Source organism: Oxyura jamaicensis, chromosome 27 (genome assembly GCF_011077185.1).
Source record: "Oxyura jamaicensis isolate SHBP4307 breed ruddy duck chromosome 27, BPBGC_Ojam_1.0, whole genome shotgun sequence".
Classification (NCBI taxonomy): Eukaryota; Metazoa; Chordata; class Aves; order Anseriformes; family Anatidae; genus Oxyura; species Oxyura jamaicensis.
In genome coordinates this window covers 3,213,524-3,225,395 of record NC_048919.1, presented here as the reverse complement: position 1 = coordinate 3,225,395, position 11,872 = coordinate 3,213,524, and the positions used below count along the sequence as shown (strand labels likewise).

The following is an 11,872-nucleotide window of genomic DNA, read 5'->3' as shown; positions in this document are numbered from 1 at the left end:
CCCCCCCCCCGCAGACGGCTACACCTTCTACTCGGTGTCTCAGGAGCGCTTCCTGGACGAGCTGGAGCTGGAGGCGGAGGCGGCGCGGGCCCGGGCCGTGCAGCGGGAGCGGAGCGCGGCCACCTGAGGGCGGCCCGGCCCCGGAGCACGGCGTGAGGCGGCGGGGGGAGCGCCCCCGGGCCGGGCACGGAGCGGCCGGGTGGGCCCACCTCGGCCTGAGGGGCCCCGGGGGGTCTCCTGCAGGCAGGGCGCCGCCCCCCCCCCCCCCCCCCCAAACGGGCCCGGGCCCGGGCCCGGGCTGGGGGCGCTCCCCGGGCCGGGAGGGGGCCGTGCCGATCGGCCCGAACGCAATAAACGCCTCGTGACTGGAGCCTGCCTCGGTGCCTGCCGTTAAATCAGCCGGGATCCGGCTCGGGGTCCCGTCCTCAGCCAGCCGCTGAGGTGATTTTTGGAACCAGCTGTCAAGCTGCTCGCTTCCCTTCTTATTTTCAACCACCCGGCCCGGTTTGGGCTCATCTCGGGAGCCAGCTCCTCCACAGACACAGCCGGAGCCGCCTCGCGTTCGAGCCGTATTTATGAAAACGCTTCCCAGGTGTGGGTTGGTAACAAAGCGCGCCCGCCGCCCTCCCCACGCAGCCCCCGGCTCCGTCGTGTTTCGGGCTAGGGGGAGGCACGGCCCCGCGGCTTTGGGCTCGGAGCAGCCGAGGAAGGGAAGGCGACGCTTTGCGCCACGGCGGCGGCGAGCGGGGCAGCGGGAGGCGAAGCCGTGGGGCTTCCGAGCCCTGGGACGAGGCTGGAACATCGAGGTGGAGTAAGGCAGAGGACGCGGTGTAACGGGGACGCGGAGGAGGCTCGGTTCTGCTCCGGGAGCCAGGAGCGAAGCGCAGCGGGGCGCGGAGCTGCGAGGGATGCCAGCGCCCTGCTCCCTCCCGCAGCCTGGGCTGGGCGCAGCGGGGAAGGGACGGGGCGGGGACGTGTGGGGACGAGCGGAGCGCTGCCAGCCCGGCCCTGGCAGGGCGCAGAAGGATTGGGGCTGCCCCCCCCCCAAGGCAGGCACCCCGGTGGCTGCTCCCCAGGAGGCGTGGGGGGGCTCCCACCCCCTGCGGGGCAGCAGGCACTTGGCTGAGGTAGTTCACGAAGTCACTCCCGGCCCGGTGGCTACTGCAGGAGAGAGATGTCGGTGAGCTGGGGAGCACCGTGGATGGCGGGGGGGGGGGGGGGGTACGGGGCCCCGGATCAGGCCCCTGCCCCTTACCATCCGGCCAAAATCATCCGCAAAGGTCACCCCCTTGCTCACGCGCTGCTCCTGGGAGCCGGTGCTGCTGCCGCTCAGCGAGTTTCGGCGCATGATCCCTGCGGGGACGGACGGGGCCTGAGCTGGGGCACCGAGCTGCGCCCCCACGGGGACGGGGTGGGGGCTCAGAACCCCAGGGGGGGGCCGTACCTGGGGGCTGCGCCAGCTCGAGGCGCTGCAGGCTGTTGCGGCGGGACGGGTTGAAGCTGCCCTTGGAGAGGCGGCGCTGGCGGCTGGAGAGCATGGCGGCGGGGGAGACGATGCCCAGCGGGGGCTGCTTCCCCATGCGGAGGTACAGCTCCTCGATCTCCTTCTTCTGGGTGCTCTGCAGCAGCTGCACTTCAGCCAGGTGCCTTGGGAGAGAGGGAAGGAGTTGAGCCTGGAAAAGCCAAGTCTGCCCCCCCTCCCCGGGGACAGGGGGATCCTCCCGGGGGGCAGCACCCCGGTGGGCACAGAGCCCCCCTCCCCGCCCCGGGGTGGCTCGCCGCGGGGCTGCTCACTTCTGGCGCAGGCTCTGCAGCTCCTCCCAGATCTCCTCGTCCTCGCTCTCGGTGTCGTCGCTGCTCACGTAGGACAGGCTGCGGGAGTAGCTCAGCCACACCTGGCTCAGCACCGCCTGCGGAGCACCCTCTGCGCCCTCCTCCCCGGGGCCTTCCCGGTCGCTCTCGGCAGCCGCCGGCACCACCGTGCCCTCCCCGGGCAGCGCCTCCTCGGCCTGGGGGTCCTGCACCGCCGGCTCTGACTCCGAGGAGCTGCTGGTGCTGCTCCCTGTGCCAGCGGCGGCGGGCAGGGGGGAGCCGCTCGCCGCCAGCTCGGTGCCGTGCTGCTCGCCCTCGCTGCTGCCCGGTGCCGGCGAGGCGGCAGCCGCTGGCTCTTTGGATGGGGTCACCTGGAAGCGGCCCAGGATCTGGGGCTTGGCTTCTGCCGGGGGGGGGAAGAAGCAGGGCTGGGGGTGAGCGGGACGGCGGGGACGGTGCAGTGACCCCCCCCCCTGTGTGGGCACGGCCCCTTCCCCGCCTCACCTTCGTTGATGGGTGACAGCCGGGCCTTGGGCACGCCGGGTGGCAGCGACTCAGAGATGATGAGCGGGTGGCTGGGCTTGGGGGAGCCGAGCGGCACCTGCAGAGACCCCCGCACCATCACGGCCCCTTCCTCTGCGCTGCTGCCGCTCCCACCCTTGCCCCCCCCTTGCCCGTTCGGCCCTCCGGTGCCCCCAGGGGCAGGAGGGCTCCGCGTCCCGACCCTAAAAGCACCCCCGGAGCCCCGCACTCACCGCGCTGCCCTCCAGGCTCCCCGGCGTGGATGTGCTCGGCGGCGGCAGGGGGCTCCCCACGGCCTCGCCGCCCACCGGTGCTGGAGGAGAGAAGGGCACGGCCCCCCCCACAGCGGGGGGAGCGGTCCCCAGCGCCCCGCTGCGAGCTGGGGGGGGGCTTGGCCATGGTGGCGGGGTCGGGGTAGACGAAGCGGGGGGGGCCCCAGGACGAGGTTCTGCGGCCGAGGCAGCAGCGGGGGGTAGAGGTGGCCCCCCCGAGGTGGCGATGGAGGAGACGGCGGGCAGCAGCGTGTGGGCCACGCTCATCACCGCCAGGGAGAAGACGTTGGCCAGGGACAGGAGCGGGGTGGTCGGGGACCAGGGCCCGCTGGTCACGGGGGGGCTCGCGGGGCTGCTGGGGACGGGGGACGAGGGGACCGACAGCGGGGACGGGAGGGCAGGAGGCAGGGCAAGGGGAACGGGGGGAACCCCGGGGGTGCTCGGGGGGGTTTGCGGGAAGAGCGGCGGTGCCGTCAGCCAGGATGGAGCCGTGGAGACCAGCGGCCAGGTCTGCACTGAGCCTGTGGGGGGGAGAGAGAGGGGGGCGTCAGGGGGAGGGAGCAGCCCCAGCCCCGAGGCGAGAAGCTGGCGAAGGCGCTGTGGGTGGGCAGGATACGGCCAGGAGCCCCGGACAGACGGACGGACCCCTGCGAGTACCTGCAGGGGAGCCCGGCAGCACCGGCTGCTGCCCGTGGGCTTGGGCTGCCGGTGGCTCCGCGGGGCTGGAGAGGTCATTCTCCGACAGGGAGCTGCTCAGTGCCGGCAGCACGGGGGACTGCAGCGAGAGGCTGGGGCTGGTGCAGCCCAGGTCTGTGGCACGAGAAGGAGAGACACCCGTGGCGCTCAGCCCCGGCAGGATGCGTGTGTTGTCCTCCCCCCCCCCCCCCCGCCGCCTCCCCGGGACCCTCTCTCGGCTCAGCCGGGGGTGCGGGACGGGCGCGCCGCGGGCAGGGACGTACCGCTGAGCGAGGAAGAGGAGGAGATGGAGCGCGAGAGCTCCTGCAGCTGCAGGTCTGCCTGCTGAGGAAGGAGAGGCTGAGCCCCGGGACGGGACAGGCTGAGCCAGACCCCGGCTGGTCCCCATCCTGTCCCCACCGCGAGCAGGGGGCAGCAACCGGTGGCTCTGTTGGGCACGGTGGCCCCACAACCCTGGGGTGCGGGCACCGGGGCGCATCCTGCCCGGGGCTGGAGGGGTTCAGTGCCCACACCGGGGGTCCCCAGCACCGGGCAGCCCCCCCCCCCACCCCCCCTCGAGCTGTGCTCGGTGTCCCCAGGGTCCCCAGAAGGGGGTCCTGAGGCTGGGTACTCACGGGCCGGCTGCTGCCACCCTCTGCCTCGGGGCTTTCGGGCAGCTCGGCGGCGCCGCGCCCGTCCTTGCGCAGCAGGGTCTCCACGCGGTGGATGATGTCCCGGATGCGGTGGATGAAGCCGTCCTGCTCCGACTTGAGGATGAACTCGTTGTGGACCTGGAGGGGGCAGCCAGGGGGGTGCTCAGCGCCCAGCGCAGCCTCTTTCCTTCCCCCCCCCCAGCCCCATCCTCACCATGACGGCGGCGATTTCCTCGGGGTTGTCCCCGTCCAGGTCGAACTTGAACGTCACCATCTTGTTGTTGTAGGTCTGCAGCTGGCACTCCACCACCCGGTCGTTCTTGTCGGAGATCTGCGGGCAGCAGGGCGAGCTCAGCACCGGCACCGGGGACGCAGCCACCCCGGCACCCCCCCCGGCACTCACGTTGGTGATGCGCAGCCTGGACCGGGCTCGGCGCCGCAGCAGCTTCCCCGCTGCCCGCTTGGCCGGCAGCTTGCTGCTCCGCTCGCCAGCCGAGAGCCCCTCGTAGCCGTCGCTCATGCCTGAAGCCACGTCCGAGGCGTAGCTGCGGGAAGCCCCAAGGCATCACCGCGACCGTTCCCGTGTGCAGCCCCCCGTCCCCAACCCCGGAGCTCAGCGCTCACCTGTCCACCGGGGAGGAGAAGCCGCTGGCGGGTGGCAGGCGCTCGGTGGGCAGCTGCACCGCGATGCTCTGCGGGGACAAGAGGCCGTGAGCCGGGGCCGCCACCGCGATCCCCCCCCCCCCCGATCCCCCCCCGGGGTGGGCTCACCGTGGGGAAGCAGCGCACGGGGCGGGCGGGCGGCGGGCTGGTGGGGGTCCCCGCCGAAGTGCTGCGATGGGACAGGTCCGGGGAGTCGAGGAAGCCGGAGGAGCTCAGGTAGCCGTCCGTTTCGCAGTCGGCTGGGGGCAAGCACAAGTGAGCGAGCACGGCCAGAAACGGAGCCCCCTCGGCTCTTAATCCCCCCTCCCGGGAAATATATTTGGGGTGGGATGCACAGGCGTGGGTGGCGGGGGCACCCCCCACTCGCCTCCCCGTGCCTACGTACAGGTGGCCGAGGAGTAGCTGGTGTGCCGGTACACGAAGTGCTGGTCGGCCTCGGGCTCCTCGGGCTCCGGTGGGAAAGCGCTGCCGAAAACGGAGTCCCCGGAGCCGGGAGTGGCCGGGGCAGGCGTGGGGACACCCGACGGCAGCGGGGACTTGAAATCCTCCAGCAGCTGCAGGACGCCGGGCGCCTGGCCCAGCTCAGCCGGCGGCCCCGCGTCCCGCGCCCGCTTCAGCTTCTCCCGCTTGCGCTTGATGGCCACCACGCGGTCCCGCACGGCCTTGGCCACCAGCTTGTAGTCGGCCTCGCAGACGAAGCCCAAAATCACCTGCGCGGGAGCAGGGCTCGTAGAGGTCCCCGGGGAGCCCTACGGGACCCTGTGCCCAACCCCGTGCCCCGCAGCACCCACCATCTCCTGGGCCACCTCCTCGGCCACGTCCTTGTAGAGCTCGAAGAGGAACTCGATGGCGTTGTTGTCCTTGTACTTGCCGTGCAGCTTCTTGGTGTCGTCCATGCGCAGCCAGAGCTTGAGGCCGGACTTGACGCCGTCGTCCTCCTCGGCCAGCTCCACGTGGACGCCCGTGTCCTCCTGGAAGAAGGAGTGCTCCAGCAGGTCCTGGATGGTGTACCTGGGGGAAAGGGTGCTCAGCGAGGGGACACAGCCGCCTGCTCCGGGTGGCAGCGAGGGGCAGGGCAAGAGGGGCTGTGCACGGGGGCACCCTTGGGTGCAAGCATCCAGGGCAGGGCCCTGCGGCACCGGGTCCTCTCCCACCTCTCGTCCTTGTCCATGCGGATGCAGCCCTCGATGATCTCCTTCAGCTCAGGCACCTTCACCTTGTAGAAGCTGCTGGGCTTCAGCCCCTGGGGGAGGCAGGCAGCACCCATCAGCCTCCTCCGGGGCTCGAGCTGCTGCCTGCAGGTTTCCAGAGGGCCCAACAGGCAGGACATTGCCCTGCGGGGCCAGACGCCGTTCGGCAGCTGGATTCAGGCCCCCGGGGGCTTTGGGCTCCCACCCCAGCAGGTAGGAGCCGGCTGAGTCCAGCCAAGGGCAGCCACGGTGCCCCGGGGACGGAGCGGCCAAGCGGCTCCCGTTCCACCCCATTAACGCGCCAGCGGCACGGGGTGAGGCACGCGGGTGTCCCTGCCCTGTGTGGCTCACGGGGCCGAGCACCCGCTCACCTCCCCGCCTAATTTTAGCTTCTTGCACAACCTGCCAAGCCGCGCGTCGCGGGGAGGAGCGGCGAGGTCCGACTGCTGCCATCCCATCGCCGTCTCCCACCCGGGCACTCCCCCCGCGCTCACCGAGGTGACCTTGCGGTAGATCTGGGCGGCGTTCTGGCACTCCGAGTAGGGGTACTCCGAGGTGGCCATCTCCAGCATGCACATCCCGAAGGCGTACACGTCCACCGCCTCGTCGTACTTCTCCTCGTACATCTCCGGGGCCATGAATTCGGGGGTGCCTGGGGCGCACCGCGAGGCTCAGCATCGCCTCGGGGGCGCCCGGTGCCACCCGCGTGCCCCCGCAAGCCCCCCGCGGGGGTGCTCCCCGTGCCCCCACCTATCACGCTCTTGGCGAAGGAGGCTCGCTTCAGCGTGGCCAGCCCCAGGTCCCCGATCTTGACGGAGCCCGTGGGGCCGGTGATGAAGATGTTGTCGCACTTGAGGTCGCGGTGGATGATGGGGGGCGAGCGGGTGTGCAGGAAATGCAGCCCCTTGAGGATCTGCCGGCTCCAGCGCTGCAGCACTTTCAGCTTCATCTCCTTGAACCGCTTCAGGTAGCTGCGAGGGGATGCGGGGGCTGACGTCGGAGCACCCCGAAGGCACCAAGCCCGGCCCCGGGCCCTTCCTCACCCCGCCACCGCCCCGTGCCCACCACCGGGCTGCAAAGGGGACGTCAGACCCGGGGAGCCAGGTGGGGTGAGTGGCCAGTGCTGCCCTGTGACCCCCCCTGGACCCTCACCCAGCCCCGTAGCGCCCTGTCCCCGCGCCGAGAGCCCGGGCAGTGGGTGAGGACCGTCCCCTCGCCTCCCCTTCCCCTCCCCTGCACCCCCAAGCTCACGTCTTGAGGGTGCCGGACGTCATGAGCTCCGTGACCAGCACGATGCAGATCTGGCCCTTGACGGACGACTTCCAGGAGTCGTAGAAGCGAACGATGTTGGGGTGCTGCAGCCCCTTCAGCATCTCCACCTCCTCGCTGAACCGCTGCCGCTCCGTCTTCGACAGCTTGCGCGTCTGCCGGGAGCCAGTGCGGAGTGAGGGGGGGGGGACACGGGCTTTGGGGCTGGCCAAAACGAGCATCGCCAGCCCCAGCCTGCGGCCACCGACATGCCCCAGGTGGCCCCGATGCCCTCAGCACCCTCCATGTCGTCGTCCCCCCACGGGTGGCTCCTGCCCCCCGCCGAGGCACCGGGCACCTCGGTGGCAAGGAGCCGGGCCGGCCTCAATGAGGCCTTTGTTGGGGAGAGGCAGGCGTGGGAGGCTCCAGCCCAGGTTTTTCCATGTTCCTCTTGCTCGAGTTAATTAAAGTGGAAACCGAAGCTGAGCGCTGACACAGGCACCGAGCAGGGCCAGGGCCGCAAGGCAGCGGGGAGGGCGCAGACCCCAAAACCCCGGAAGGGGGATGCAGGAGGAGCAGGACCCTGCCCCAAGCCCAGGCACCCGGCGGCACCCCCAGGGGAAGGGGCAGAGCTGCGCCCCACTGCCACGGCCCCAAATCAGCCTGGATCCCGAAGGGGTCAGGTGGGCGCAGAGCCCGGGAGCTGAGCCCGGGGACCCCCTGATGGTACCGGGACGCTGCGGCCCCGTGCGCGGCTCCTTGGCTGGCAGCCGCTGTCCCTCAGCCCCGGTAGCTTTCGTAATATTTTTGTTGCATCACAACTGGGCCCCGCGGCCGGGCTGGAGCCGCTCCATAATCCCCTCTCTTCTTTTTACGCACGCTTAGAGACCCGGCTCAGCCCGGAGGAGAATTTGAGCCCTGCTGCAGTGGATGAATGGGACCTTTCATAGCCAGGGAGGAAAACAGAGCCCAAAGCCCCCGCGGTGCCCAGCCACACGCCCGGGCCCCCTCCAGCCCTCGGCTGCCCCCCGGGAGCTGCGAGGAGCCAGGGGGCTTGGGGCCAAGGTGTGGGGCGATGGGCTCAGGGTACCGACGGGGCTCGAGGGCAGCCCCAGCATCTCTCCCAGCCTCAGCGATGGGTGGCACAGAGTATGGCCCCCAGGGGGCCTGGAGCAAGGCTCAGGGGAGCCAAGCTCCTTCCCCAAGCCCTCGGAGAGCTGCTGGGTTTGGCCCCGGCGCTGCTCCTCCTGCAAACCCAAAGCAGGAGCTGAGCATCCCGAGGGCTCTGCCCCATCACGGGGCGGCACACGACGCACGGCCAGGGCTGCCAGCAGAGCCACTGTGCCCGGGACGCGGCGTCCTTTCCTTCCAGCCACCTCCCACGGAGGAAGAGGAGGGTGCCGGAGGGGGGGAATTGCTCCAGGCCCATCCCGCTGAGCCAGGAGCTGGCTGCCAGGCAGCCCGGCAGGGCCAAGCGCGGGAGCTGGGGCCAGCACTGGAGGGGAGGGATGGAGCAGGAGGCTCGCCGAGCGCGAGGAAACGCCGGCGCTGGAGCAAAGCCTGCGGCCCCAGCACCCCCGCACCACCCTGCCCAGGCACAGGGTCCCCAGAGTGTCCCCCTCTTGGGTCCCGGCAGCACCCATCGGGGACAGACCCCGTGGGGCAAAGCCGCGATTCGCACCCAGAAAGGGGGCACCCAGGCACCGAGGGGACATTTCCAGAGAAGCTGGCGCTGGGACGGCGCCCAGAGGCCTCCCCTCCGGACACAGCCCCGGCACCTCCAACCGGGAGGGGGTCCCGAGGGCCTCCCCCCCTCTCCTTGGCCACACACGAGCACGCAGCCGCTCCGTTCCCAAACCCTCGCGTTCCCTCTCCAAGCAGCCCCCGCTCTCCTTTCCCTCCCTGCCCACCGTCAGCATGGGAGCCGGGGCAGAGCTTTGGGGTCACCTGCCCCTTCGGGGTGCTCTCACCCCACTCCACCGGGCTGGGGGAGGGACACCGAGGGGTCCCCCCGAGAAAACCACTCGCGGGCGGCGTATTCACGGCTCGATCCCACTCCAGGCCTCTGGTTTCCTCCCTGCTCCCTCCTTCCCCCCAACCCTCGGCACCTATCAACAGAAATAGCCTCCAACCTAAAGCTGGAAAGCATAAACAGGTCACGGCGGGGCTGCGGGACGCCCGCGGGAGGCAGACACAGACGGCTCCGTTCAGGGCCAGGGGGGCAGCGGGGACGGGGAGGTCCCCAGGGGGGGTCCCACAGGAAGGCAGGGGACAGGCAAAAGCGGTGCCCCCGGATCACCTGGCACCGTGCCGGGGCCAGGAAGGGACCGAGAGGGGGGATTTGGGGTTGGGAGGCATCACGGCAGCGGGACGAGGCTCTCAGGACCGGAACTGCAGGTCAGGGTTGAGGTTAGGTATTCATTTATATTTTAAAGGCAATAAAAGGAGAACTGTGAAAGACGTGGGACAAAGCTATTTTTAAAAGGGCAGAACCACAACCGTTTTTATTTGCGGTTCCCAATCCTGCATTCGTGTCACAGTGTCTGATTCTTTGCATGATTGCTGAAAAAACAAATAAATACAACTTTGAAAAGTCTGCTTATGTGCTCCCAGCCCCTCACGGGACGTGGATTTGGGGACAAGAGACACTGGATAAAGAACAGGCTGGGGTGGGGGGGGGGAGGCTGCTTCTAGGCTGCCTTTGCTCCACCTGGAGGCGCCCCCAGGAGCCCCCCCCGACACGGACACCTGCACAGGGTGCCCATCAGCCGGCACACGGTGCCAAGCAGAGCTCCTGCTGCAGCACCCGTCCCAGCCGCCGGATGGGTGCTGGGGACCAGGATCCAGCCCCCGTGGACATGTCAGAGTAGGGGGATGGGATGTGCAAGGCAACGCAGCCCGGCACGGGACCAAACGGGCGCACAGGAGCCAAGCTGCGCCGTCAGCTCCGGCAGGATGGCCCCGAGCGCAGCGGGGTCGGGGCACACGTCTCGGGGCCGGGCATGGCCCCACGGGGGACACAGAGGCAGCCGGGTGGGATGCACCGGGCTCGGCTGGATCACCCGGAGAAAGCTCCGTGCCAGCTGGTGCTCCCAGCGCCGCGCAGAGGGATGGGAGGCACGCAGGGGAGCTCAGGAGCATTCGGAGGGAGAATTGGGCGAAGCGAGGGTGGGACCGCAGCGTGCTCTCAGCTGAAGCGGTTGTGCAACCCCGCAAAGGCCAGCTGGAGCCCAAGACCTCACCTTCCTCACCAACAGGCCCCGGTCACCCCTCCAAAAGTCATTCACCGTTATCTGAGGATCTCTCCTCTCGTTACTGGGCCGCAGCCACCCGAGAGGCGCAGCCCACGCGGCGGCACCGAGGCTTTAGGAGCGAGACAACAAACTCGCAGGACATGTTTTTTCTGCGCAAACAAGGACTTGGACCTTCCCGCTGCAGCAGGCACCCCAGGGTGGCTGGGAGTCTGTCGGAGACTTTGGACTTCACCAAAGCCGATCCCCAGGGGCTCCAAGGAGGGAGCAGGAGCCCCGCAGCCGGGCTCTCCCCCTGCAGCCTCCCCTCGGTGGCCAGGATCTCGCCCTTCAAAAGCGAGGAGGGGAGAAGGCGATGCAGGAGCCAACGCCTCTGCCGCTGCCCTCGGTTTCCCAGCGTCCGCATCCCCCTGCAGGGGAGCGGGACGGCAAAGGGAGCGGAGGGAGAGGAGCTGAGGAAACTGCTACGGGAAAGCCACAGGTCCAGGTGCTGCTAACAGAGGGCCCCTGGCAGTGCCGCAGGAACCACTGCAGGTGCCCGCGGGCACCGCTTCAGCCAAGGGCAAGCGGCCGGCGCGCAGCAAGGACGCGCCGTACCCTCAGCCTCACCGCAGCACGTGTCCCTAAGCATGCCGAGGGCTATCGCAGCGAGCCTCTGGGCCAGCTCCAGCACGGGCACGTGCGCAGAGGGCAGCGCGGGAGAGGGCTCCCCTGCCCCGTCTGCCCTTCCAAAGGGCGAGCTGCGAGCTAGCAGGCACCCAAATCGCAGCAGGGGGCTCAGCCCTGCAGCACAGCCCGGATCCGCGCGTCATCCCCCAGAGCAGGAGCTGGCACCAGGGGTGCTGACACCCCTCGGGTGCTTTGTAGCATGGGAGGTGACAAGGTGAAGGGAAAACAGCGCGCAAGCAGCAGGAGGGCTGGTAAGCACGGAGCCTGAGCCCTGCACAGCACCGAGGTGGGCACGTGGGGAGGCCAGCACCCAGCCCTGCTGCTGCAGCCCGGCGGGCGATGGGTGCCGGGGTGGGCTGGGGGGGCACGGGAGGTCCTGGATGAGTCCCCTACCCAGGTCTGAGCCATGCTGTGCTGTGCTGAGCCATGCCATGTCATGCCATGTTATGCCATGTCATGCCATGTCATGCCGTGCCATGCCGTGCCGTGCCACAGGTGTGCAGCCCCCTCCCCGTACCTGCAGCTCGCACCACGCCACCTCCACGGTGGTCTCGGTGTCCAGCCCCTTGTAGACGGTTTTGAAGGAGCCCCTGCCGATCTCGATGTCGAACTTGAGGAACCGGCCGTCGGGGGACGTGGCCACGGCGCGCGTCTCCACCTCCTCGCTCTCCGTCTCCTCCGGTTCCCGGTGCCCGGCGGCGCCCGGGGGCGGCGGCGGCGGCGGCGGCAGCGGCGACGACCCCCCGGCCGGTGCGGGGTAGCCCAGCAGCTCCAGCTCCACCGAGCTCCGCCGGTTGAAGCGGGACGTGGCGCGCCGGGGGTCGCGTCCCGACGGCCGCCGGCCGCGGTTACGGTGCGGAGCCCGCCCGGGGGGCCCCGGTTCCGCCACGGAGCCGCCGCCGCCGCCGCCCGCCCGC

At 70.2% G+C, this 11,872-nt stretch overlaps 2 protein-coding genes across 2 annotated transcripts in view; one reads left to right on the top strand and one right to left on the bottom strand.

Annotated features, from left to right (window-relative positions):
• LOC118178941 (cytochrome c oxidase assembly factor 3 homolog, mitochondrial) overlaps window positions 1-370 on the top strand; it is a 756-nt gene extending 386 nt beyond the window's left edge. The window contains exon 2 of the mRNA XM_035347867.1: window positions 15-370. Within this exon, the coding sequence (XP_035203758.1) occupies window positions 15-127 (113 nt within the window). The 3' untranslated portion in view covers window positions 128-370. The remainder of the gene's footprint in view (window positions 1-14) is intronic.
• Window positions 371-790: 420 nt separating this feature from the next.
• On the bottom strand, window positions 791-11,866 carry WNK4 (WNK lysine deficient protein kinase 4). Its single transcript, XM_035347829.1, has 20 exons — window positions 11,473-11,866; window positions 7,039-7,211; window positions 6,538-6,758; window positions 6,282-6,439; window positions 5,752-5,840; window positions 5,389-5,608; window positions 4,983-5,307; window positions 4,706-4,836; window positions 4,559-4,626; window positions 4,338-4,479; window positions 4,149-4,265; window positions 3,917-4,072; window positions 3,566-3,623; window positions 3,264-3,416; window positions 2,568-3,127; window positions 2,317-2,413; window positions 1,795-2,218; window positions 1,445-1,647; window positions 1,256-1,353; window positions 791-1,158 (listed from the first exon to the last, which is right to left on the bottom strand). Exons 2-20 carry the CDS (start codon window positions 7,158-7,160, stop codon window positions 1,141-1,143), a joined length of 3,360 nt encoding a protein of 1,119 aa, XP_035203720.1. The 5' UTR covers window positions 7,161-7,211; window positions 11,473-11,866; the 3' UTR covers window positions 791-1,140.
• Window positions 11,867-11,872: the final 6 nt, after the last annotated feature.

Bases quoted from the DNA above. Each gene is read 5' to 3' on its own strand.
- WNK4 (XM_035347829.1), bottom strand. From the start codon at position 7,160: ATGCTGAAGGGGCTGCAGCACCCCAACATCGTTCGCTTCTACGACTCC. The intron at 4,837-4,982 runs GTACGTAGGCAC...GCTTGCCCCCAG, and splicing joins CAGCTACTCCTCGGCCACCT to CCGACTGCGAAACGGACGGC. The intron at 4,627-4,705 runs GTGAGCCCACCC...TTGTCCCCGCAG, and splicing joins CCGTGCGCTGCTTCCCCACG to AGCATCGCGGTGCAGCTGCC.